The 27,471-nt window shown below is 37.1% G+C and overlaps 1 protein-coding gene across 2 annotated transcripts; it reads left to right on the forward strand.

Annotated features, from left to right (window-relative positions):
• The first annotated feature begins 449 nt into the window (after window positions 1-449).
• Window positions 450-27,258, forward strand: LOC113051800 (neuronal acetylcholine receptor subunit alpha-7-like). Of its 2 annotated transcripts, none has more exons than XM_026215896.1 (10): window positions 450-497; window positions 15,722-15,861; window positions 17,153-17,197; window positions 17,781-17,890; window positions 18,479-18,558; window positions 19,654-19,821; window positions 21,232-21,426; window positions 22,985-23,071; window positions 25,632-25,741; window positions 25,872-27,258. In XM_026215896.1, exons 2-10 carry the CDS (start codon window positions 15,766-15,768, stop codon window positions 26,406-26,408), a joined length of 1,428 nt encoding a protein of 475 aa, XP_026071681.1. In that variant the 5' UTR covers window positions 450-497; window positions 15,722-15,765; the 3' UTR covers window positions 26,409-27,258. The 2 variants fall into 2 exon arrangements, with proteins under 2 accessions (XP_026071681.1, XP_026071680.1); XM_026215895.1 differs by lacking the exon at window positions 450-497 and adding an exon at window positions 14,568-14,704.
• The last annotated feature ends 213 nt before the right edge of the window (window positions 27,259-27,471 follow it).

A 27,471-nucleotide genomic window follows, 5' to 3' on the forward strand; every position in this document is an offset into this window, starting at 1 on the left:
GTTTTTAAAAAACATCGAAAATAATACTCCTCCCCCACTCCGCTACCGCTCGCTTCGTCCTGCCGAAAAGAATTATGGGATAGGTAGGACGCGAAAGGATCCATCACACCCATCCTTCGAATTCGGGGAAAAGGAGGACGCATTTGTGGGCCGCATTTGAAGGATCCTACGAATTTGGACAGCCTTCGTCGCGGCGCTGTGACGTAACATCCTTCAAATGCGTCCTCCGAAGGATGTAGACCCTGAATTTGGACACAGCCTATGCTCCTTTGCCCCAAAAGTGCCCTTTTGTCAAAGCAAAATTTCCTCGAATTTTTTTTGTAATAACATACCCTTTTGTGAATGCCTGCCAACGCCCAATCATAATATTATTACAATTTATTAATAATAATTTAGTCGTAAATAAAATGACCAATATGATGACCTTTCACCTGACCGGGAAAATTCCTCAGGCCGCACGCGCATTTTTAATTGTATTTTCAGAACCGTGGCAGCTGGTAAGTGGTGTTTCATTCTCAGCGAAGTGATTTTGATGTTTATTTACTTATTATTATTTTACAAGAACGATGTGATGTGAGAACATGCAGATAAGTTGCTGTGTGTAGCCCGTTGTAGTTAACACTAGCGTGCTGTTTGAGGGAGAGAGGTTTCACAGGCATCGAGGGATCTGGTCTTTTTTATGTTATTTGACTAAACTTTTATTATATTACAGCACTTATTTATTTTTTAACACATTGAGTGCCTTAAAAATAATTATCACAACACTGGTAAGGCTTATTCAGATTTTCTCATTCTCTGAATTATCATTATAAAAATTCAGGAATTAATTATATAAAAATATTTTAAATGTGACGCAAATATTTTTTTTTTCTACAATAGCAACAGTGTTTACAACAGCAAGACCACTTTAGCCTGTAAACTCAATAATATCTCTCTGGAAATAAATGTAAAAATATCAATGTCAATAAAAAATGCATGATATACCTGACATCAAAGTGCACTGTGAAGGATATGAATAACAAATGTAGCCTGTCATTTGTTTACATTGCACAGGTGTTCCATTTTAGACAATAACAACTACAACAGTAATAATAATATTAATCACTATATTCCAGTGGATCAGTTTTTTTTTATGTTTTGTATCAATATTTAAGGTGGACTTATTGATTAGGTGAAAGAGTAGTAGTGATGGTTAAAATAATAGTTTAATGCTGAAACAGAGAAGAAAAAGCCATCAGGTTGGGACAATTTAAGACATTTCAGTTTCTAATCCCAGAGCTATTATTATTTTAAACTTAAAATTGTCTTCTCTATTGTTTCTTTGCTTCAAAGCATTTGCTGCTGTATCAATACATAACCATCCATATCGATACGTGAATCTGCAAGGAATGCATCACAATATATTACTGTATTGATATTTTGAACAGTTTCATTTAAAACCTTGTTCCATGTGCCCCTTTTATACTTTGAGCACCTGCCCCTCCAAAGGTCTCTGCACGGCCCTGGTGTATATACAATAGGGATGTCAACGATTAATCGATGATCGATTAATTGTCGATAAGAGATGCAATCGATTAAGGCTATCGATGGTCGGTTAACCGATTCAATGTTGGGCTGCGTGCGGCTCATGCGCACTCAACACGTGCGAGCGGCTGTGAGTGACGGTGAGGATATATAAAAGCATCATCATTCATTCACAATGTACAAATTAAGCTTTTAATGTGATTTAAACTTTAAAGTGCATTAAAATAGAAACAACATGAAAGTTCTTCAACATTAAATGCAATAGAAATGTAGTTACTAATCATTTCATCAGATAACTGTTTTATATCGTGCGCTTTGCAGGGCTGCGGGACACAGTGACAGGACAGGTAGTCTATTCATTCCTACAACTTGTTAATTCATTCCTACGAATTATTAATGTGGCAATTGTCCATGTTTCATTAATTTTGTTCCCTAAATAACCCATGATTTAAGTGAAATAAGGGAACAAATTAATAAATCGAACGAATTCTTAATTCATGAAATCTTTAATTTCCCTTCCCATGTTTACCACAGTAAGAGATGCGAAAACAGTTATACAAAGCGAAAGATAATAAAATAAACCTGGGAAATTAGAGGGTTAGACTATGAAGATTTAGGAAAAGAAACAATGCCTAAATATACTGAATTTGTGGAAATTCGTGACCAACCGGCAAACCAGAACAAAGCCGCGTAAATGAAGACTATGGGGTCCAAAAGCATGGTCGCGATCTAACATTTTCCAGTTAACCTATTATTCCTCTAATAAACAAAGCTTTTATACCACACTTGTCATAATCAGATCTTATCATTTCTAAATAAATAATTGCTGGATTCAAAACAGCGATTAATAGGCGCTGTGACCGACACATTCCTGGAGCATTCACTGCTGTCACTAAACGGTGACGCCGAGCATCGTTCACAAGTTTCTGCGTGGACCTGACTAGGGCACAGGTTCTAAGCCCTGGGACAAAATGGGATGCTTTAAGGAAAATTTATAGCCTACTAAGTAATAGGCCCAACATAAAAATAACAATTTGTTTTCATGTTTTTTTTTTTTTTTTTTTTTTTTTTAAATAGGCTATGCGAAATATATCCGACTTAAATAGGCTAATTAAGATTAACGGATTTAAAACAGAAGTGTGGGCGCTCCATAAGTTCACAAAAAAAAAAAAAGGATGACAACTAGGGGTGTAACGATACGCGTATTCGTATTGAACCGTTCGGTACAACGCTTTCGGTTCGGTACGCGGTACGCATTATGTATACCGAACGGTTCGTTGGAGTAATTAATTATATTTGAAAAAAAAAAAAAAGAGAGGGAGAGAAATATAATGATATGCGCTCAACAAGGTAGCCCAATAACCCAAACAACGTAACAGGCAACGCCCCTGACACTCCCGAAGAAGAAAAAAACACCATCTTATATGTTTATGTTAGGCTACTCAGCAGGCGCTCGCTCACTCAGTACGCGCTGAAGGCTCGTTGCAAAATAGCCAATGCGTTTAACAGACTAGAAATGAGAAGATCCTCCAATAACCAACAGGTCTGGTGTTTGGGTGCACTTTGGATTCCCTTTAAGCTATAATGGTGATGGCAAGAGAGTGGTGGATAAAAAAACAACGGTATGTCGCATCTGCAACATGACAGGGTACACCAGCGGGATTACAAAAAAAAAAAAAAAAAAAAAAAAACACCTGCGGGAATATCTGGGATATATGCGTCAGTACTATCTGGGAAAAGACGAAAAAAAGGAGAAACATGCACGCAGCAAACTATCCCTGCAGCATTTAGACACTATAGCTTACAGGGAATCCAACCCAAACACCAGACCTGTTGGTTATTTTAGGATCTTATATTTCTGGTCTGTTAAAGGCATTCGACATTTTGCAACGAGCCTTCAGCGCGTGCTGAGTGAGCGAGCGCCTTAGGGGCCGTTCACATATCGTGCCTAAAAACGCATGGAAAACGCTAAGCGCGTCTTTCTCCTCCTTTCCAAAGCGCTTGGGCAGAAGCGCTCATGAGGCGTCTGTCTTTGCCAAGCAACAATGACGTGCTCTCTCCATGAGACGCGGAAATTTCAGCGAAGGATAAATGGATTTGCAGCTCGAAAAATCGCTTGCAGTAGCGCTGTTACTAAATTTATTTCAAAATTGCAATCCATTTACAACTATGATCAGCTGTTCCTTCATCTTGGCTGAGCTTGGTTAGTTCTTGTCACATGACCCGCGGTGCGCTTGCAGCATTCTGAAAAGTTGAGATGTTTTTACATTTTGCTGTATCTAAAACGTATCAAACCGAACCGAACCGAACCGTGACATCAGTGTATCGTATCGAACCGAACAGTGAATTTTGTGAACCGTTACATCCCTAATGACAACGCATTCTGTTTGTTTGCTTTATTTTACAAGAGATCAAATCTTCTGTTTTTATTGTGAGTGTGCACAAATGAAAGTAAACAGTTTTGGGGAAAATATATATTTTTTCAGCTGTTTCGATCGCCCCGGAGCCTGCTGCAGCAGGGGCGATTCTAAGATTTTGATTTTAGGGGGGCTCAGCCCCCAATAAGGGTATGATTAAAAAATTATTATTTTATTATTTTAAATTATTTTACTATTAGGGTAGGGTTGTATACTACTAACCTTATTGCATTCCACTATTCCATTGTATTCCTTGTATTTCATATATGGGAGTAGGAGTACTGACTGAGCCATATACAACACAGTAAAAAAAAACTAATACAGTTTTTTAGATGTGACCAGTCACTGGAAAATTTTGAATGTAGATTTTTACAATAAAGACTTCCTGATTCAGTATTAGGACATTAATTTTTATCCTTTGATGATACCACTGCTTTTTCTTATGAAATGTACGTGGAAATTGGCAGAAAATTAAAACAACATAAGGGTTCAATGACTGCAATGAATCTTGGGAACACAGTGGTATTGTGTGTGTGAGGCTGTCTGTTCTATTCTCACCTGACTGTTGCTCATTTGCAGACCTACTCCCGCACGACAAAAAAAATGTTGTATATCCATCTACAATGAAATATAAATTATTATATTTTATTATTATTATTATTATTATTATTATTATTATTATTAATTTTTAGCTTTTTAGCCTTTATAATCAACAATACGGTTGGTTATACATCAAGTCAGCCCCTGAACATTTATTTCATTTAAAATCATTTAACTAACCAGCTAATATTCATTAAGAATATAGACAAAACATGTATTAATGTAATTGTCTATTGGCAATATGTTTAATCTGTTCTATATTTATTTATATTTATTAAAAATAACATCATTATCAATTTGCCATTTCTATAAATCAATTACTTAAAAAAAAAAAAATCACAGATCCCTTTAGCCTACTCTTACTCTAATATATGTATCATGATACACTAATGATTAATTATTACTTAATACAAAATTATGTTTAATAATAGAAAACAAAATAACTCCACATTTTTGTTGGAAGAAAAAAAAAATCTGTCACACTGTGATAAAGGCTGAAAGTGAACGCAGCGAAGACGTACTGGTATTGAATGCGAGAACACACACACCACACGCACGCACACACACACGCACACGCGCGCACACGCACACACACACACACACACACACACACACACACACCTTGTACTCTCTGATGTTCGCTCTGCTCGGCGCCCCTGTGGATTGAAAAACGCGCTGAATCCATGCAGACTCAGATAAGGGGAGGAGCCGGAACTTGATGCAGCTTGCCACCGTCTCAAATGAGATTTTAAAGGGGACTGAAGCGATCACTAATTAATTAATCAAATAATTTTTAGGGGGGCTGGGCATAAGTTTAGGGGGGCTGAAGCCCCCCTAAAAAGGGCCTAGCGACGCCCCTGTGCACACGTATATTCTAGCGATTCAAACTTACATAGCAGTCTGTTCATTATCAAAATAAAATGTCAACTAAACATTAAAAGGTTACACTGGTCAGTTTAAATAGACCGTAGTATACCGGTCCACTCTGCTGTTATGCCAAGGACGTTTTTGCTCATATGAAGAGGATAATATTTTCCATCTATATGCGAATGCGTGTTAAGTATAAGCCTAGTTTACATTATAAATAATAGTTTAACATTCAAATACATTGCGAATATGGAAACATTTTGATTTGTGCCGAATGAGACATGAGCAATAACCTCCAAATAAATCTAGCCAAAGCCGCGCTCGCTCATCCTCGTCTGCACGCATGCACTGTCACGATCTAATGCGCTGTATGCCGGATTTTTAAAAATCTGACATTTTCTAGGACAGAATCCAGCAGGATCAAATTAATGTGAGCAACTGTGTTTTGGTGCAGCAGCGCCGATGTAGTTCACTTAATGTGCAGCGCAGTCACACGCGCTCCACATTTCGGATAATTTTATACAATAATGTCAGTTGAAAACATTGCAATTGTGCTTTAAAATACAACAACGAGCACTACAAAACCATTTAAAGAGGCGCGTTCAGCGTTCTCCGTGCGGGATTGGAAACTGTCAACAAAGTAAAATGACCTCAAAAGTATGGTGCGCTCTCTTCATTTTATCAAATGATCATAATCGCATCTATTCATTTTATAATCCTGCTACTAGCATTTTATTCAGACTAAAACCTCTTTAATTCAAGTGAGAAAGCGTTTTGTGTGTGTGTGTGTGGCTTTTGCACATCCTGTCATACCGCTGACTGCGTGCCTGCAATAGACGCATTTTGCAGTATTATGGTTAACGATTAATCGATTAATTGATCGTTAATTTAAACGAGGATCGATCATGGAAATAATCGAAATTTGACATCCCTAATATACAACATCCAGTTATTGTTTATTCCTTATGGATGTGTTGTAACTTCATGCTCTCTCTTTAATTCACTTTAATGATCAAACAAGTAGTAACGTTTAAAACATTTTAGATGAACATCCATCTAAACAATTCCAAAAATATGTTCCATGAATGATATATAAATAAAGTTTATGTGGTAATATTTTAAGAACAAAATGTTAGCTAATGTTCTGAGAATGTTCCCTGTTAGCTGGGTAACTGATAAATGTTTCTATAAGGCATGAAGATTCTAAGATATTATAAAATTATAAAAATCATGATTTTCTGTAGAGGAGCATTCAAACAAAGTGTACTATAAAAAGCACAATAGCAAGAAAAAATACTTATTTCAAATTTTTCTCACAACATTGAGAGAAAACGTTCTTGGAACATCCTTATGATGTTATTTGTATATACTTAATGAATGTTCTCATCATTTTCTTAGAATAAAACTGTCATGATGTCATTAATTTAGAATGTTATTAATATTTGAAGAATGTTTTGGAATGTTTGCATGCAATAAAAATCAACATTGTAAGGATGTTCCAAAAATGTTGTACTCATATTGTTTTATGACAGCATTATGAAAAGATTCAGCAAATAATGTTATTATTTGCTGAAGAATGTTATTCTAAGAATGTTTTCTCTTAAAATTACAAGAATATTCATCAAGTACAAATTACATCATAATATGTCAATGAATGTACTCAGGCTAAGTCCATGCTACGGTTTAGAAACTTTGCTCACAAGTTTAGCTGATATAAAATCTTGGAGGTATCCAAACTTTTAATATTTAAGATAATAAGACAGAAGCAATTATTTTTTGTGCCCTATGTGCCCTTTAGTTTGACCTACATATCAAAACAGTAATTAAAGGAGCTCTATGTAAGAAATTATGTTCATTTCAAATACTTATATCACTGACAACAGTAGTCCGGCTAGGATATTGTCATTTAAAAAGGGGACTTGCAGCCCTCAACTGATGTTGATGTTGTCATTTTGTGTTTTGGCCTGACACACCTCCCTCCACCTATCTACCAATCACAAAGTCAGTAGTGTTTCGGGATCCGTGTTGCCAGCTTTGCTGTAACCTACCCTAACTCCAGTCGGATAAAAATGTCTAATGTTACTAAATCAAAAAGACCTTGTTATAATTCAGAAATTCGTCATGACAAAATACGAAGTAAAACCAGAATTTGTATTGGAGATGCTTTTGAAAGATGGAGACGGCTGAAAACGGAGAAGAATTTGAACACAGATGCCAACGTTGCTAATTTTCTCCTGGACATCACATATTTTAGCATTATAGACGTGTGCTGCAGGCACTGTTGGGAACGTTACTTTAAAAAAGTTATTTGTTATAGTTACTCACTACTTGTTCCAAAGAGTTAGTAACTGAATTACTCTAAAATAAAAGTAACTCGTTACCAGGGAAAGTAACTATTTGCGTTACTATATAAAAAAAAAAAAAATAATATATTTTTTTAGTTTTCACAAGTCAGTTAAATGAGTAGAACAGACAGGTGTTCGTAAATAACTTTCAGTATTTATTGCACGTCAACAGACAGTTTTATCCTGCACTTCAAGTAATAAGAAAAGTGTTTTTGGCCACTAGCTTTGTAGATGCGTGTGTCACACAGTACATATACACATTACATGCACGTTCTTGCCATTGGCCACAATGAATTTGAATTAGTGCTTATATCTCCACCTTAAAAATGCCAACTTTTCATCGGATTGCTCCTGACTCGCCATTTCTGCTGCTGCGGCGAATCTCTGTGTAGCTGTTGCGTGTGTGTGTGTGTGTGTGTTTGGCGCCGCTGGCGCGTGTGCCGGCATGTGTGTAAAAACACTGGCTCTGATTGGCTACCATGAAACACATGACTCTGCCTTAGCCAATCATAATCGCTTATCTCGTTATTAACCCACCTCCTCACTCGCTGTGTGTGAGCCAGAGGTGCGTTCGGATGACATAGTTTATTAAATCAATGCATAGTAACGCACCGCATTTTACGTCCAGTAATGATAACGGCATTGTAACAACGGGAAAAGTAATTAGTTAGATTACCCCGTTACTGAAAAAATAACGTCGTTACCTAACGCCGTTCTTTTAAACGTCGTTATTCCAAACACTGGCTGCAGGGTAAGTAAAATAATACAGCTGGCCACTTTCACTTATAGCATCAGCTAAATGAATAGCTATATCTTTGGTATTGGTTACACATAGTGACATAGGCTTGTGCTTGTACTTATTAATGACAGATAAATAAAGTTACAAGTTAGACTAACAGTTACCGTTCTGTCTGTCACGTACGAGCATACATCTTTACGATTATACTGTCACATACGAGCATAAATCTTTACGATTATACTGTCACATACGAGCATAAATCTTTACGATTATATTTAACTAATGACAATTAGTACATTTTTTAAATACATAATTACTTATCAAAATATCTCTCATGAAGCATAAACATAATTAACAGAAAAAAAAATTACTGTGTATGTCTGTTCGTCACTTGCCATTGGAAGCTCATTGAAGCAGCCTACGTTTCTGCTGAATCCTGCAGCTCATCTGGCAACCTCGAGTCAGGGGGTAGGGGGAGGGGATACACCGCTCTACAGTATTTTTATAGTGATTGCAGTACCAGTTTAGGCCACAATCCTACATACGGCTCCTTTAAATAAAGCATCTTTCATTTAAAACTTCTGACTAAATTTAAGTCCTTCCTATATTAAAGATCCAAGATCTTAAAGATCATGAAAGAGTCATATATGCTTTTGTCTTATTTAAATTGTACTATAATTCATAATATTTTGGATTATCCCAGCTAGTCTAAACTGGGGTTTGTAATGTGAAAATATTATTCCAATTTCATTGTCTCTCAGTTGGTTGCCTGTGTATTGTAGAGTCGCATTTGGCTGCTTGTTTTGAAAGCCAAATGGTCGGATGCTAAATCGGTCAGATGCTTGCAATCCACAGACAGTAATACTCTGTCCTATCCAAAAGAGCAAGACTGAAGTTGAGAGGTGATTGCATGTTGGCAGTTGTTGGATCTAGGTTATGGAACAACCTTCCTTTGTTTGTGAGATCTGTATCCTCTGTGTATGAGTTTAAATACAAGTTTTACCCTTGCATTTGTTATCATAGTTCATGTACTTATTTATTTTCCCCCTCATCTTCTATATAGTACAGTGGTCAACTTTTGTAATTGTTTTGTGCTTTATAAATTAATAAATGACTGTAAAGGTAAGATGTGAACCTTACTTGTTAAAAACTTTTAGTCAATTTAAGCCTGTCAGAACAGTTGTGCTCTTTCTAATGCTGTTCGAAGGAAGGGTCACTTTTTCTATAGGTGACATTATCGTACCTCAGACATGTTCATACGAAACAGGTATAGAATTCTCTGTAACTGCTCAAGCTGTAGCTTTTGGATGGGACCGACTCTAAAGTGCAGGAGATGCAATTGTGTGATAATGAAGGGGATTTGAGAGGGCTCAGGTGTGAAAATAGTACACAGAAAATAGCATTGAATCTGGACTGTAGATTTCATGCAGAGATTTGGTATTTAATGAGCACTAGCCATGTGTCCATCTACTGAGAATAAATCCAGCATGACGAAATGTAAAAAGAGTCCACCTCTGGCTTTGTGAGTTTGAAAGTTATTGTATTGGTGTGCCAGTAAAGGGGTGTATCATCATTCCCAGCTCAAAGAACTGGTGAAAATCCACAGTTCATGGTTTGGGACTAATTCTATTTATTTCTCCTTGGTGAGTGCCTTACAAATACTGTCTTAGCTTTTTCTTCGATGTAGGCAGTTAAAGGAACTTTTAAAGCGTATTTTAAAAAAAAAAACAGTTTGACCCAGGCTACAGCTGTAGTGAGCAAAACCTGTGCTTCAAGCCTCATCCCCTGTGGATCTCACTTTCCAATCCATTCTCCATCCCAGCCTTACCTTGCGGCTCCACCAACAGTCATCAACTCAAGAATCTCCCCAACCACCTCTCAAGCTCCGCCTATACAACCAGCTTTCTGTTATCACCTGTTTTCTCTGCCAGTAATGGGAGCTGAACCTAACACAAAGCTGGCCACACAAAATGCCCCAACCTTATATTTACCCTTTTCGTTCAGCTCTCCACTTTCTATTCTCCAAATATTTCAGCCTCCACAAGTGGTTACGTCCCAACTCCTTTATACTGTACTTTGCAGCAGAATTGCTTTGTTTAAATAGAATTGCTCTGTTCACAGCCAGTCATGATTTACAAACCCGATTCCAAAAAAGTTGGGACACTGTACAAATTGTGAATAAAAACAGAATGCAATGATGTGGAACTTTCACATTTCAATATTTTATACATAGATGACATATTAAATGTTTAAACTGAGAAAATTTATAATTTTAAGGGGAAAATAAGTTGATTTTAAATTTCATGGCATAAACACATCTCAAAGAAGTTGGGACAAGGCAATGTTTACAACTGTGTGGCGTCCCCTCTTCTTTTTATAACAGTCTGCAAACGTCTGGGGACTGAGGAGACAAGTTGCTCAAGTTTAGGAATAGGAAATTTTGATTCGTCTGACCACAGAACAGTTTTCCACTTTGCCAAACTCTATTTTAAATGAGCCTTGGCCCAGAGAAAATGCCTGCTCTTCTGGATCATGTTTAGATATGGCTTCTTTTTTGACCTATAGAGTTTTTTTTTAGCCAGCAACGGTGAATGGCACAGTGAATTGTGTTCACCGACAATGTTTTCTGGAAGTATTCCTGACCCCATGTTGTGATTTCCTGATGCAGTGCCGTCTAAGGGCCCGTAGATCATATGATTCACCCTGTCATTACTCTGTGAAGCCGCCAGCCACCACTTGTGCTTCTAGTCCTATTACGATCGGATTAGAAGGGTTCATGTAAATGCAGCTAGTAACACAGGTTTAGTTTTCGGGATGTGTGTATTGAAATCGTTTAGGCAGGCGTCTTCTGCACACTGGTGACACAGATAACTGATCCAACACAAAATATATTTCTTTATGCATGTATTTATGCACACCCTGTATTGAAGTTACCATACATCATCTTGGAAATAAAGCTTCATTTATTTAAGTCTGTACCATATGTATTCAGCATTATTTCTCTGAATAAGTCATGATGCATGTATTTTATTTCTTGTATGAGCAAATTTAATTTCAAACTCTTTAAGACCGTGCATATTATATGGAGTTTTACTAGCATTGCAGTTTCCATATGAGTAAAATGGATATGTTTCTAAATTAATTATTAATTTAACCAATGTTTAAATCATTAAATGTTTATGCATCCTGTTAATAAAATCATTGTTGAAACATTTGCAGATAGCCTGCGCTGTACGAATAAACACATATAAAAACATTACATAAACGTGAATGTGGCGAGTGGGGCGGGGCCGAGAGGCGTGGGAACGAGGAGTGAGGCCAGGTGTAGTGATTGAAGATGAGCTACACCTGCGCCCCACTGCCAGTATCGAGTCCCACGTAGGAGATGGAGGGATATAAACCTGGAGTGACGACCGTGAAGGACGAGAGAGGACCAGGCCTGGGACAGTATTTTATGTGTTTGCTTTTTATTTATGCGCACCAGTCGGCCGTGAGGGGCTGGTGCGCCATTTTGTATTTATTTTGAATATTAAAATTATGTTTTGATTGTGCGCCAGTTCCGCCTCCTTCTTCCCGATGAGTATGGAGAATGTATCGTTACAGTGAACAACTGTACAAGGCTTGTATGAAAAGGTTCTATGCATATGACATCATTACTGTGGCACGAAATGCAGCTGGGGGCCAGGAAGTGATTTTTCTACATAGGAATCGCAAGCAGAGACTCAGAATGGGGAAGTCATGGCCTAATGGTTAGAGGGTTGGACTCCCAATCGAAGGGTTGTGGGTTGAAGGGTCTAGTCTCGGGCCGGACGGAATTGTGGGTAGTGCATGAACAGCTCTCTCTCCACCTTCAATACCACTACTTAGGTGCCCTTGAGCAAGGCATCGAACCCCCAACTGCTCCCCGGGTGGCGCAGCATAAATGGCTGCCCACTGCTCTGGGTGTGTGTTCACTGCTCTGTGTGTGTGCACTTCGGATGGGTTAAATGCAGAGCACAAATTCTGAGTATGGGTCACCATACTTGGCTGAATGTCACTTCACTCACTTAGAATGCCTATGTTTTGCCTATCCATTGTTTATGGATGCTCAAATCAGTCAAACCAAGAAACCACAATAAATTTTGTAGTTCATAAGGGGGGAAAGGCAAGAAATTGAATGAAAAACATGTCTGCGGTCAGGAGGAGCTGAGTCGGTTAATGCTCATGTGTGCAAATGGTTAATATATAATATAATATAATATAATATAATATAATATTTTAAAGAAATATATAAATAGATACAGGGCTGCCAACTCTCACGCATTAGCATGAGACAGTCAGAATTCACTCAATGCCAAACGCTACACATAAAGCCCTTTCACACATACAGACTTTTCCGGAAAATTACTGGTAATTTTACAGCAATTTACTGGTATTACTGTGTGAAAGGGGCTATAGACACAATGTAAATAAGATATTATAGGCTATGTGCAGTTCAGAGAGCTTCTTTGATTAAAACGGAACATTGTGAGATTGACAGATGTGATAGCTTTAAAGTGATTATATGGAAGCGGTATTAGCTCGCTTTCTATGCTATAATCAATTCAGAATTTGAATAAAAGATTTGTTTTACATGCTACTAATAGGACCAGTGGCCATACCATGTAGGCCTACATGCAGCAAAGTTTCAGGACTAACATATATCCAGAATCCCTCATATAAATATGGTTTTTACTTTCAAAATAGCTTGTTTGCAATCAGGGTTAGTTCCAAGTATTTCAATTTAACTGAAAAATCGTTGCTCTTTAACATTAGGGTCATGTCCAACATATGTCGTGATTTTCTGTTTATACCTTTCTCTTGCAATAGTGTCTAGTACAGTATGGAATTTCCTCCATCTCATCCATTCTGCTTTTCACTGCATGCCCTCCGTCTGAATTCCACACGTCATCAGAATCACATGATTGCAAATAACCTATTAAAAGGTTACTCTACCCAAAATGAAAATTTAGTCATTAATCACTTACCCTCATGTCGCTCCAAACCCATAAAAGCTTTGTTCATCTTCAGAACAAAATGTAAGATATTTTGGATGAAAACCAGGAGGCTTGTGACTTGTCAAGTAAAATAAACTGTCAAGGTCCAGAAAAGAATGAAAAGCATTGTCAGAATGGTCCATCTTCCATCAGTTGTTCAACTGTAAGGTTATGAAGCGACCAGAATACTTTTTGTATGAGATGAAAATAAAATTAATGACTTTATTCAACAATTGTCTCTCCTCATCACTGTAGCGCCATTTTGGAGAATATCCGCTAAATGCAGCCAACTTACGCTCTTCTGTGTCAGCCGTGCTGCACAGATGCGCTGTGCTCGTTCAAATCAAAGTGTAAATACACACAGAAAATGTATCCTTGTGACATGGCTGACACAGAAGAGTGTACGCTGCCTGTGTTCAACCAATCATTTAACATGTAAAGAATCACAAAGTACACCTTTAAGACATCTGTTCTTAATGTGCAGAGCAGCAAGTTGCAGAGCTGAATCTGTCTGGCAGGTTGTTCAGTGCAGTGGGGCATTTGCCAAGTCTCTGCTCTTAGTTCTCCCACCCAAATCATGCAGCATTGGGAGCTGTAGGACGTAAAAGCAAAATGCTTAAAGTAACCTCACGAATGGCATTTCAGTAGCCTTGGTAATGTATGTATTAGACAACCATGATCAAAGCCCTTGTGCACAATTATATCTGGCACAGGAAGTGTCTAATGGTGCATTAACAGATTCACTAAGACTTTGTGTGGAATGCTGTCTATAAGTTTATTTATGTATTTAATGAATCTCAGTTTATCCGATGTTCCCTGTTTCTTTGCAATAATCTTACTGAAGCCCTTTACGACTGGTTCCAAATCATGTTAGAAAACCTATTAGCATTCCTTTTAGACTTTATTTAAAAGCAATATGTCTATGGAAGACCACATGATAAAACATGAAACAGAGAGAGAGAGAGAGACTGTAAAACATGTAGTGCTGGAGGAGGCGGGGCCTCGTGCCTTTTGTTGATGCTGCTGCATGAGACTACATTCACTTCTGCCTGCAGGATGCTGTGAGAGACTCTTTACAACACTGAAACCTACACCACCTAGAGCTTTTTTATTAATCACTACTATTGAACTTTCATAGGAACATGGGAATTTGGGAATATACTCTATATTTTACCACCACAACCTGCCTATGGAGTGGTAAGAAACCTAATGGACATTTGATTATGAAACACCCGTGAGCATTGTTGAATCATTGGCTGTATTTTAGTTATTCTAAGTCAAACTGTTTACTAATAGTTTCTGCTTACTTGTAAGCTTGGTGTTGCATGTCTGACCAAGAGGCTTGTTTATATGAGGGTACCGGCCAGAATGGCAACTGGGCTTATTAGCTAAAGACAATATTTTCCTGAGTCTGATCATTTATAAGGTTATGGCTTTATGGTGTCAGTTTACATTTGCAAATGTATATACTAGATATAATGTTGCTTAAATCTGCTTTGCTCTGAGTCATTTTATCTTATTTTTTCTATTTGTTCTGGTTTTTATAATTAGAGTCTTTAAATGCACTTGAAAGATGTGGAAACACTGGATGCATTGTCTTTGTGTACAGTAAAATCTCTCTGCTAATGGCAAGGGAGTCCAGCTCTCATGTTTCAGTGTAGACACTCATGAATCACAGGTGCCTTTTTGAATAAAGAAGAGGCCTGACGTAATCTAGAGGATGTCCACAGTGTGATCTTGAGGGAATTACACTGGGGAAAAAAGATCCCTTTTATTATCCTGCTAGATGAGAGTGGGCACTGATTGAACTGTGGGAAATAAGATAGTTACCTATGATTTGCTTTTTACTTACTTTAACATCTTTAACATTATCTTCACGAAGTATATCAAAGATCTCTATGCTGTTTGCTGTTCAAATCTGGCAAATGTTAAAAACAGTTCAAACAGGGAGTCAGATGCATACTTAAGGAAAGTGGTTGAGTCCAATCAGTCAGACTTCCTGGTGGAGATTTAATCACTGAAACCCAACAGGAAAGCTTTGGTGAGAGTTTTAGATCAATACACGTACATCCAAATGAGCTTGAACAGCTGCCTCTGTTGATTTCCAAGTGTTCTCCTGATTATCTCATTCACTGCACGCTGGAAGCAGTTCGTAGTGCAGAATGACTGGAGGTGAAACTCTGCAACCGTGTCACATTGTTCATTCTCTGACAGTGTCACTTCAGGGAGAGCAGCAGAGGAGACTCTACAGAGACTTGATGAAAGACTATAACCCGCTGGAGAGACCTGTGTTTAATGACACACACTCACTCACTGTGTATTTCAGCTTCAGTCTCATGCAGATTATGGATGTGGTAAGATAATTAATTCAATAATAAAAGAAAAATAAAACACTGAATAAACGATGACGATGTAAACTTGTTTAACTAGAAGTCTCTAGTCTTTTTCACAAAAATACATAAATGAACATAATAATTCAACAGAAAAAAAAAAATCCACAGATATACATGTTTACAAATGTTGTGGTAATATGCATAGTCACATTTTACATTAAACTGGGATGAGGGAAAATATTTTATAATAAAATGTGGAAGTGAGTTGTAGAGACATCAAAGCTTTACAAGGTTTGGAAGATGGCAAGATTAACATTTTGGAAAGCTAGGACAGATCATTTGTCACAGTTCATTCAGCAATAAACCTTGAAGGGTAAACGCCATATTGAATTTTACGCAGATGAAATTGAAGCTGTGAGGGATAGACTTACAGTCTATACAACTGCACGCACTGGACCAAAGTCTAAAATTTATACGGTATTTGTCTATAGTGAAAGATTTTTGGGGAAAAAAATCATCAGCTGAAAAACTGACATGTTCCCCCACTTTATGTTAAGGGTCCTTGATAAGCGATACAATGCACTTAATATATAAACACAATATATGGTTGCATGTACATGTACATGTATATGTACATGTACTTATAGTGTACTTACATTGTATTTATCTAAGAAAGTTCTGGTAATACAAGGTAACTACATGGGGTAGGGTTAGGTTTAGGGGTAGGTTCAGAGTTAGTACATAGTTATTACATAGTAATTGTAATTACTATAATAAGTACATGCAGTAGTATGTACATGAGGAACAGGACTGTAAAATAAAGTGCTACCCAATATATTATACCTAAAAATTCATTATTTTATCATTAAGTACATAGTATTTAAAGACACCTAATATAAAGTGGGAACAGTTTATGAGTGTTTCTCGACACACTTAAGTACACTTTAAAAAGTGCACATTGTAATAATGTCAAATAAAATTTGTATTTTAGTTTTAGAGAAGTACACTTATTTTTATATGTTGCGTGACATACTAAAGCACATGTGAATTATTTGATCTAATGGTAGTGGGTTATTCTGTATTCCATTTGAAATCAATATTTTTTAATCTACTAAATTGCAACTTTATCATGACAAATGTGTAAAATTACAAATATATTTAAGTGCATGACACACATTTTAACAAAAATTACATTACATTATTTGTCCGTACATTCCGCAGTACACTTTAACCAATTGTTTAAGCCATGTTTTGAAAGTAGTTCTTTAATCAGATTTTCAATTTTCATAAGAGCATCTTTGTCCATCTACAGGATGAGAAGAATCAAGTACTTACAACCAACATTTGGTTACAGCTGGTAAGAAAGACACCAACACTTATCACTGTCAGACAGACTGCTCATTAGTAATGCAGTGAAACAGTCATGTTCCTTTAATGGAAGACCTCTGTGGATCTGTTATTAATAGCTGAATGTTAATAACTGTGAAGGTAATGCAATGGATTTGTCTCTCCTTCCATGACAGTCCTTCAAATGTTGTCCTTGGTCAATGCTGTACTCCTCCAAGTGTATCTATGAATCTGAAAACCTTATCAACTGCATTTAAAGATATCAGAAATCTATCAGTAAATATACATTGCATCTAATTTACATTTATAGTACTTTGCCTCATAAAAAACAACAACAACCTTGAATTGAAATTTAATTATGAATTATATCATGTCATACATTTGTGTATCTCCTGTATGTGCATGAATAGAAAACCTCTTTAGATTTTGATGGGTATTTGACATATCTAATGTTTAAAGAAGACCATGCAGAGATTCAGGTTTTAGAATCAAGTTCATGACTATTTCAGTCTACACCAAGCATACATTTTTAAGTATAAATGTCCGTGTTGTTCATAATTGAGAATGATGAAGTGAACTTCTCTTTATTTTAGTACTGGCATGACTACTATCTTCAGTGGAACACTTCGGAATATCCCGGAGTGACGAGCGTACGATTTCCTGACAGTCAGATCTGGAAGCCTGACATCTTACTGTATAACAGGTTTGTTACCTTCACACAGAGTTATTGATAAACTCATATCTATAATTGGCTTCTATCAAAAGTTCAATACACACCAATTATAGCTTTAGAAGTTTAAACCCTGAACGATTTCTTGGGAGTTGGTAAATTGCCTGGACAAAAAGTGCTGGTAACAGTGCATGGACACTGAGTTTGCACTACGCCATGGAAAACAAAGGTTTGGCCTCATTTGTCACTGTCAACTGGAAAAGCATGCATTAGTAGATAGTAAAGAACTAGCTTCAAGTGAAACTGGCACAGTAAAATGAAGAGTTTTCCACTATGTTTCTAAGAGTGAATTCTTTATTCTCGAACATACCTCCATTATCTGAATGAGAAGTACCTCATTTACATAACTGGAACATAAATCTGAACATGGCACAAGGCAGTTTTGGTTTCTCATTTCCCTGAAATCCAGTACTTACTGCACAGCCATTAGTGGTGCAAAATAAGTCAGTTTAGATGAAATGCATTCACTTTGTATTGGATTAATCGGAAGTGTTCCTCTGAGATGTTCATGAATCACCGTTGTATTCTTTTTAGTTAAAATGATTCTTGTGTTCTCCACAGTGCTGATGAAAGGTTCGATGCTACATTTCATACTAATGTGCTGGTGAATTCCTCTGGTGCCTGCCAATACCTACCACCAGGTACTTTTCAGATGTTTATAATGCTACGATTTATTTGTCCTACTTGATCTGGAAAGGGGAGGATTACTATAGAAGCCATTTTTAGAAGCCAAATTAAATCACTGAACTAAGTCAGAGTACAAAAAAGAAAGTCAGAATTATGAGAAATGTAGTCACATTTACAAGATATAATGGTAAAATACCTGGTAAAAGCAGCCAAGTTGAGAAGTACATCACTGCTCACTTTATCTCGATAACTGCCTTATGATAAGTCACTATTGGTTGTGTAAGTAAAATTTATATTGCTGAAAAACTGGATATTTATGCAATGGTGTGACAAACTAAATAGCTTTCCTTTGGCAAGATCAATGTCAGTAAGTATTAGCACAATCCAAAATCACTTTCGAATGGGCCTGCAACATAATTGCATAGTACACATTTAAATTAATTTATATTTTGCAAAATAAGCAAATATAATTTTATGCTAATATGGAAAACTAAGTATACCTTTCACTTATAGGTCTAAAGAGTTGCCTTGTTGACAAACTATTTGATGTGAATGGAGATTTCTCTGTACCTCTACTACATCATTTACTTTTCACCTCTTGTGTCTTGCTGTGAGAGCTGAAGCAGGCTCTATCCTGAGATAAACATTTGATTCATGAGTGGATGTAGTCCTGGCAGTGAGTTTGCACTAAATTCCTTTTGTAGTGACATTGAAGAGATTGCCTTCTCTTGAACCTCCATATAAAGCTTTGTCAGAAGCCTAGTTCTGCTTTATGGCAAAAGATAGCAATGAAACATAGAGGGAAGATGATGTATTAAACAATCAACAGTATGAGCTCATTTACATGCATATATCTTTACTGGCACCTACTCAACGAATGGTTCCCCAGATGTTCATTTTCATTACTATAATGGTTTATAGAAATTGGATTTTTTTAATTCTCTCATATGATGAAGTGATAGCACTGATAATTTATGATGATTAATGTAAATGTTTTTTTATAATTATTATTATACCTGTAAGGGCTCTCAGATGTGCTGCTGAAAGATCTGTGTTATTACCCTCCTGTGTAAAATGTTTCATATCAGTCAGTTGATTTCTGTTCACAGGGATATTCAAAAGCACCTGCTACATCGATGTTCGCTGGTTCCCCTTTGATCTTCAGAGGTGTGATTTGAAGTTTGGCTCCTGGACGTATGGGGGATGGTCTCTGGACCTGCAGATGATTGATGCTGATGTCACAGGATATATTGCAAATGGAGAGTGGGACCTTGTGGGTAGGGTTATTTACATTATGCATTATGATTTGCATTGTTAAGCCTTATGCTCTGCTGAAAACTCTTTACCTAATTAGGTGTTCCTGGCCAAAAGTAACCGTCCTTATGAAAATTGCTTGTAAATCACTCATAATGCTATTTTATAACCAAATATTTTTTTTTGTCAACTTGTTTTCTTACAGTTCTTTCAAACAGCTTATGCACCTTTGGTTTTTAAATAAGGATAATTTTATTATATTATTTTAAATGTAATTAATGTCAAAATGTTAGTTTTACTTTGAAATACATTTTAAATAATTTAAATAATCTTTGTTGTACTAACATATAAAGTACTGTTAAATAAAATCGGTTAGGTCTTTTAAGTGAATTGTCACGATCATCAGCTGTAGTGTCCATGAACTCCTATAGAGGGCACTCCACTCAAGAATCTGGCATTTTGTATTTCCATTCCCAACTCCATTTCCCATAATCCTGTGCTTAGGGCTAATAACCACCAGGTGTTCCCTATTACCTCTCCCCTATATAAACTGTGTTTTGAACTCTCCTATAGTGCGAAGTCTTGTTTAGTTCTGTCTGGCATTTCTGAGTGGTTTTCTTGTGTTTGTTCCTTCCGTGTTTGACTTTGGATTGTTTATACCGACTGTGATTCTCTGCTCCCTCCCCCGACCTCTGCTTGTTACTGGTACTGATTCTGGATATCCCTGACATACTTGACGCTGTGCTCTGATTACTGCCCGTCTGGCCATTCTCTTAATTAAACTACAGCATATGGATCTGAACGTCTCTGACTCCATGTTACACATATAAAGTATTGTTAACTGTTGTGCATTGTTTAATATCATGTTTAATATATTTAAATCACTAATGAATTCATATATAAATTACATTAATATATATTTTGTTTACCATAAATGCTTGTCATTCAGCAGTATTCTATAACCATACTTCAAAGACAATATTAGTAATTAGGAAATTACATATAAAGATGTAGTTAAGTCCTTCTTAAGTGGGTTAAAAATAAATCAAGAAAGTTCAGCTGCATTTAATTTCGATAAACTATATTACATTTTTATTTAATTGTAATTAAGATCCAATTTTGTGCCAGAAAACATTATGTACATCTTGCATGTAAGTATAGGCCTATTATTTCAATAAGTACTTTAGCATAAAGTATGCTTACATTGATGTATGCAACCATTTTTCACAAGGGTTATCAGGCTCAATATTTCAACTTTTATGATATAATTTTTTTATTTTTTTTTTAAAGATTTTTATTTTACATAAAGCATGATAAGAAAATATTGCATTTGCTAGTTAAGGCAATATTATACATAATACATCATTTTCAGCATTCAGTGGTAACTGCACAAAACACAAATTTTCTAACATTGCCAGTTATATGTTACACAGAGGTTCCAGGTCGAAGGAATGAGAGATTCTATGACTGCTGCAAGGAGCCGTACCCAGATGTGACTTTCACGGTGGTGATGCGGAGACGGACGCTATACTACGGTTTAAATCTGCTTATTCCCTGTGTACTCATCTCTACTCTGGCCCTGCTGGTCTTCCTCCTGCCTGCTGACTCAGGCGAGAAGATCTCTCTCGGTGAGCTAGACACTCAATGCCTTTGTCATCATTTTTAAATTGTAATGCTAGATGTGACTTTAAAGTGATGTCATTATTTAGATGTATTTTTCATGTTAATAGTGAATTGTACTCACTCAAGTGTGCATTTAAATATCTGCATTTAGTTTGAAATGTCAAGTTTTATTCAACTTCCTTGCCTAGAATTGTCTCGGTCACATAAGACACTGAAATAAATTATACACTACACCTTAAAAAGGATTTATTGTGGGAGCTAAGCATAACCGGCCTCTGTCATTAACAGAAGTGCATAGATATCACTTTTGCCATTGTAAAAATCATAAATTTTATTTCTTACATTAGTAAACTTCTAGATCCTTTTTTTTTTTTTTTTTTTGCTGACTTACTGAAATTTCCACATTTAAACGGGCATCATATAAATCAAACTTTGGCACAGCCGCATACACAATTTATGCCGACATCCCTGTAAGCTACTGTAAGTGGCATGTAGTAAGATTGATGGCTTGCCAAAGATCGCTTCATTGATTAATGCAGCTGGAGAGCTCTGAAGGCCAAATGCCTCTATTTATTTGGCATGCTGGATTTAGAGGATGCTGTCACAGTGAATGAGGGAATGCTCTGGAAGAGACTGAACTTGAAATCACAGCAGAACACAATTTATTCTTTTTTTTTTTTTTTCATTTTGTCATTCCTAAATGGTATTAGTGTGATGAGGCTGCCAACATTACTTTCCACAGAGTCAGTCATTGGCTGTTGCTCTGTGAGTTACTCAAGATCAATACTCTACATACCAGCAATTAGCTGACTGTATATGATACAGTACATTTACGTTTCATTGTATATAGCTCTGCTTAATTTCTTATCTAAATAAGGCTATTTATAGTTACCAAATAAAGATTTAAGCCTGATTACTTTTTTGCATTCCCTTGTATCATCCTGACTGAACCCACTTATGTAGGAGAGACTGGGGCTAGTTGTCACACTTTTTTCTCCAAGTGAATATTTCTCATAGTGGGTCTATTTTTGGACAGTAATCACATATTAGATGGATAGATTTAGTTTGCAATGGTTGTTTGAAACTGACATACTATATTTACTTCAGTCATGAAACTCTAGATGGTTCAGGCTGATACTGTAGGCCCTTTACATATAATAAGTAAGCATTTAAAGAATTTACCGTGGTGGTGCACACGCAGATTGGCCTCTGCTGATTCTATAGCCAATAATCTTAAGTGCTAATCATTTAAATAGCCTGGTTCAGCGTTTGCTGTGAGCTGGTCTTTCAGAGTTCCTCTGAAATCCTCCACCTCCTCCAGCTCCACCTGTCTTTGTCTGCTACGTGATTTATATGTGCCTTTATTCATGCAGCAGCAGCGGCATATCTTACAAGCTCACAGCAGTGTATCTGTCCATTAATTGGCAGTAGCAAGTCCATGCTAAAACTTGTCAAGATTGAAATAACTGTTGCAACAACAAGACTCGGTTTCCTCTTTATCTGTTTACAGTTTTATGGTTTCATATGAACATGTGTTTGTAATATATATGTTTTGATTGTCAGGGATCACAGTCCTGCTCTCACTGACAGTTTTCATGCTTCTGGTAGCAGAAATAATGCCGGCAACATCAGACTCTGTGCCTTTAATAGGTAAGTCCAATTTAAGATGTACAGTACATAGGCCTAATGATGTCAGATTAGTGATCGTCTGTATTGAATGAACTGATATGTTCTAATAATTTGGTTAAACCACTTTGCATAGCCTTAAAGAGAAAAGGGGAACTTTTTAATACTAAAACTTCAAAGAATATCGGGAACACTTATGAAAGCTGATTCTAGTAATTGACATAATCAATCTGTCAATAAAATTAACTTTGCAACATTACTGACCTGCCCTATAAAGTTGCAATACTTTATTTTATTTTTTTTATTCACATAATTTTATTAAAGGTGTACTTGTACTTAAAATTGTAAAAGTATATTTTCTGTAAGGTGTACTTGCAGATGATATAATATTAATAAATTAAAAGGCCACATAAGTGTACTTTTCATGAATGTTTCTTAACACACTTTTGCACTTTGTATTTATGTCAAAATAAAAGTTTTAAAATAAATGTAAAATTGTTTTAATAATTGTTTGTTAACTAACATACTAAGCACATGTAAAGTAGGTTTTTATACTATTTAAACTGCAACATGTTATTCAACATTAAAGGGTTATTTCACCAAAAAATTAATAACTCATCCTCATGCCGTTCCAAACCCGTAAGACCTCCGTTCATCTTCGGAACACAGTTTAAGATATTTTAGATTTAGTCCGAGAGCTTTCTGTCCCTCCATTGAAAATGTGTGTACGGTATACTGTCCATGTCCAGAAAGGTAAGAAAAACATCATCAAAATAGTTTGTGACGTCAGAGGGTCAATTAGAATTTGTTGAAGCATCGAAAATACATTTTGGTCCAAAAATACAAAAAATTACGACTTTATTCAGCATTGTCTTTGTGACGAGTAGGGCACAAAAACAAGAAAAAATCCCTCACCGCTGTGTTGAAACTGCGGTGCCATCGAGCAGGCCGCGGAGGAGATCACCCAGCTGGTGGAGGGCCGACCAGCAGTGCGTCTCTCTCCCCTCTCTCGTCTCTGTCGCTCCTCCTTCCATCTCCTTTTCTCTCGCCTCGTCTGTCCTACCTCCAGGTTCCCGCAGGTCACCCAGAGGGAGGGGGTGGGAGTAGAGCGCAGTCTCGGGAGTACCCCCCGGCCAGCGAGGGGCGATGGGGGTATGTGACGAGTGGGGCGGGGCCCAGGGATGTGGGAACGAGGCGAGGCCGGTGGAGTGATTGGACATGAGCGACACCTACTCGACCCACCGGTCCCGCGTCCCTTGGAGGAGATGGAAGGATATAAAACTGGAGTGACGACAGTGAAGGACGAAAGAGGACCAGGCCTGGGTTTTTAGTTGTGTTTGCTTTTTATTTGTCCGCGTCAGTCATCCGTGAGAGGCTGACGCACTGTTTTGTGTTTATTTTGTCATTAAAATGTGATTTGATTGTCTGCCGGTTCCCGCCTCCTTCTTCCCGATGATTATGAGGTTTGTATATTGTTACAGTCTTCTCTTCCGGGTCTGTTGTGAGCGTGTTCAAAACACTGCAGTTTAGTGATATCCGGTTTGTGAACGAATCATTCGATTTAACCGGTTCTTCTTGAACTAGTTCACCAAATCGTACTGAATCATTTTAAATGGTTCCCGTCTCCAATACGCATTAATCCACAAATGACTTAAGCTGTTAACTTGTTTAATGTGGCTGACACTCCCTCTGAGTTCAAACAAACCAATATCCTGGAGTAATTCATTTACTCAAACAGTACACTGACTGAACTGCTGTGAAGAGAGAACTGAAGATGAACACCGAGCCAAGCCAGATAACGAATGAAAGATTGACTCCTTCACGAGTCAAGAACCGGTTGCATCGGTTTTCAGGCTCAGAGGGAGTGTCAGCCACGTTAAAAAGGTTAACAGCTTAAGTCATTTGTGGATTAATTCTTATTGGAGATGGGAACCAGTTCAAACGTTTCAGTTTGATTTGGTGAACTGGTTCAAAATGAACTTGTTAAATCAAACGAACACGCTCACAACAGACCTGGAAGAGAAGACAATGCTGAATAAAGTGGTAATTTTTTTGTATTTTTGGACGAAAATGTATTTTCGATTCTTCAAAAAATTCTAACTGACCCTCTGATGTCACATGGACTACTTTGATGATTTTTTTATTACCTTTCAGGACATGGACACTGGACAGTATACTGTACGCAGTTTCAATGGAAGGGACTAAGAGCTCTCAGACTAAATCTAAAATATCTTAAACTGTGTTCTGAAGATGAACGGAGGTCTTATGGGTTTGGAACGACGAGTCATTAATGACATAATTTTTATATTTGGGTGAACTAACTAGCCCTTCTTAAGTGGGGTCTGCATTCACAAGGGAAATATTCAACACAACTGTTGTCCCATTGTAAGTGCATTTCTGTCAGTGTTTTTTTTTTTTTTTTTTGTGGTTTTTAAAATAAATTTGTGGCAATCGACAGATACTGTCAATAGATTTGAGCTTTTATTTAATTTCAGTGTCTGAAAGTGTCAGAGTTTTAGTCATTCTTTTTTTAGTAGGATTTCCTCTGGGTTGTTAAATGTAATTCTTTCTATCCTTTGATTAGCTCAGTATTTTGCCACCACCATGGTTATTGTTGGCCTGTCTGTGATAGCCACAGTCTGGGTATTACAATACCACTACCATGATCCGGATGGAGGAAAAATGCCAAAATGGGTGAGGCTCTCATGGTTGCTTTTATTTCTTGTTACCATATAAATCCACCTGGCTTAATTTAGATATATTATGTTAATTCCATGTTTTTGTTTGGAAAACAGTGTTATTTAATAGCTGATTTGTCTGTCAGACCCGTGTGGTGCTGTTGAACTGGTGTGCATGGTTCCTGAGGATGAAGAGGCCTGGCGAGGACAGAGTTCGCTCAGCGTGTCACAATAAGCAGCCACGCAGTAGCCTTTCCAGTGTGGATCTGAACATCAGCACTGGAGCCGCACAGTCCACCAACGGAAACCTGCTGTACATCGGCTTCCGTGGAATGGACACTATTCACTATGCCACTTCACCCGATTCGGGGGTGATCTGCAGCCGGCTTGTTGGCACAGGTGAGGAGGATGTGCTGCTCCCTGGGGCTCAAGCGTCTTCTGTTAGTAGCGGCCCTGGAGAAAGTGAATTGTCCAAAATCTTGGATGAAGTTCGATACATTGCCAAACGCTTCCGGGACCAAGACGAGGAGGTGACTATGTGTAATGAGTGGAAATTTGCAGCATCTGTCATTGACCGTCTTTGTCTCATGGCCTTTTCTCTGTTCACCATCCTCTGCACCATTGGCATCCTAATGTCTGCACCTAATTTTGTAGAGGCCATATCCAAAGATTTCTTTAACTGAAGCCTTTGCATACTCTCTGTTGTAGTTAATTTTATTTCTCAGAGTCTCTTAATTGTAGCAATATATTTATTTTATAGATTGTCTAGAATTGACTTGAAGGAATAGTTCATCCAAAAAAGGAAAATGTACTTTTATTGTAAGGAAAAGAGCAACACGAACATTGAAATGAATTATACAGACATGAGGGGATGTAAATGATTTATGAAAATATGAGCTGTTCCTCCATGATATGGTCTCAACATATGTTTCTTAGTGTTTGTGTATTAGTGTCTTTATTAAATGATGTATCAATTGAAGTGTGCACCAGAGACAGGACTGTAGCCTCAAGTGCACTTTATATATTTATTTATTGTTTGTTCTCATAAATGTAACCATTTGCTTTACACAAGCAACATGCATCTATGAATTTCTGTATTGTTATATCTGCCATTTTGCTTCATCTATACTTATCAATGCTGTTGTATTTCTTTAGTGTTACGTAATGTATTGTAACTGCTGGAGAACCAGTCAGTGAATGTGATGATATGAAGGTGGAGATTTCTAACTTTTTTTTCTAAATATTTTACAGTATAATGACAAATAAATGTATTTTTGTAGGTTTATTATTGCCAGACTCTGTTCCATATTTTGTGTTCTGTTTTGTGTTCTGTTGTCAATTGTTCCTTGTCCTGGTTTTCCCACGTGCCTTCCTTTTGCTTTTTTTTTTTTTTTTCGTTCCTGTCCCCATTTATTTCTATTTGTTCCAGGTCTCTCTTATAATTAGTTTTCCTCCTCACCTGTCTGCCTCTCGTTATCTGCCCTATTTGAGTTCTAGCCTGTTCTGTTCTTCCTGTATGTATGTATGTATGTATATGTCTACATGTCTGTGTATTATTAAAGTCTCGTTATTGATGTACTCCTGGTCTCCTCATTCCTAGCTATGTGCTCCTGCACCATAGTGAAATGTGACCAAATACCGGACTAAAAAAGAAAGCAGCATCCCCTTTCACCGTTTTATTCATTAAAAAAGGAAAGAAATTAAGTTACCTTTTAGTTTCTCCTCACCTACAGTACATGGAGGAAC

The sequence above is a fragment of the Carassius auratus genome, chromosome 32 (genome assembly GCF_003368295.1).
Source record: "Carassius auratus strain Wakin chromosome 32, ASM336829v1, whole genome shotgun sequence".
NCBI lineage: Eukaryota > Metazoa > Chordata > Actinopteri > Cypriniformes > Cyprinidae > Carassius > Carassius auratus.

Excerpts from the sequence above, each read along its gene's own strand:
- LOC113051800 (XM_026215895.1), top strand. The coding sequence starts at position 14,650 with ATGGGAATTTGGGAATATACTCTATATTTTACCACCACAACCTGCCTA. Across the intron at positions 17,891-18,478 it reads GACATCTTACTGTATAACAG|TGCTGATGAAAGGTTCGATG; the intron begins GTTTGTTACCTT and ends TGTTCTCCACAG. Across the intron at positions 23,072-25,631 it reads AGACTCTGTGCCTTTAATAG|CTCAGTATTTTGCCACCACC; the intron begins GTAAGTCCAATT and ends TCCTTTGATTAG.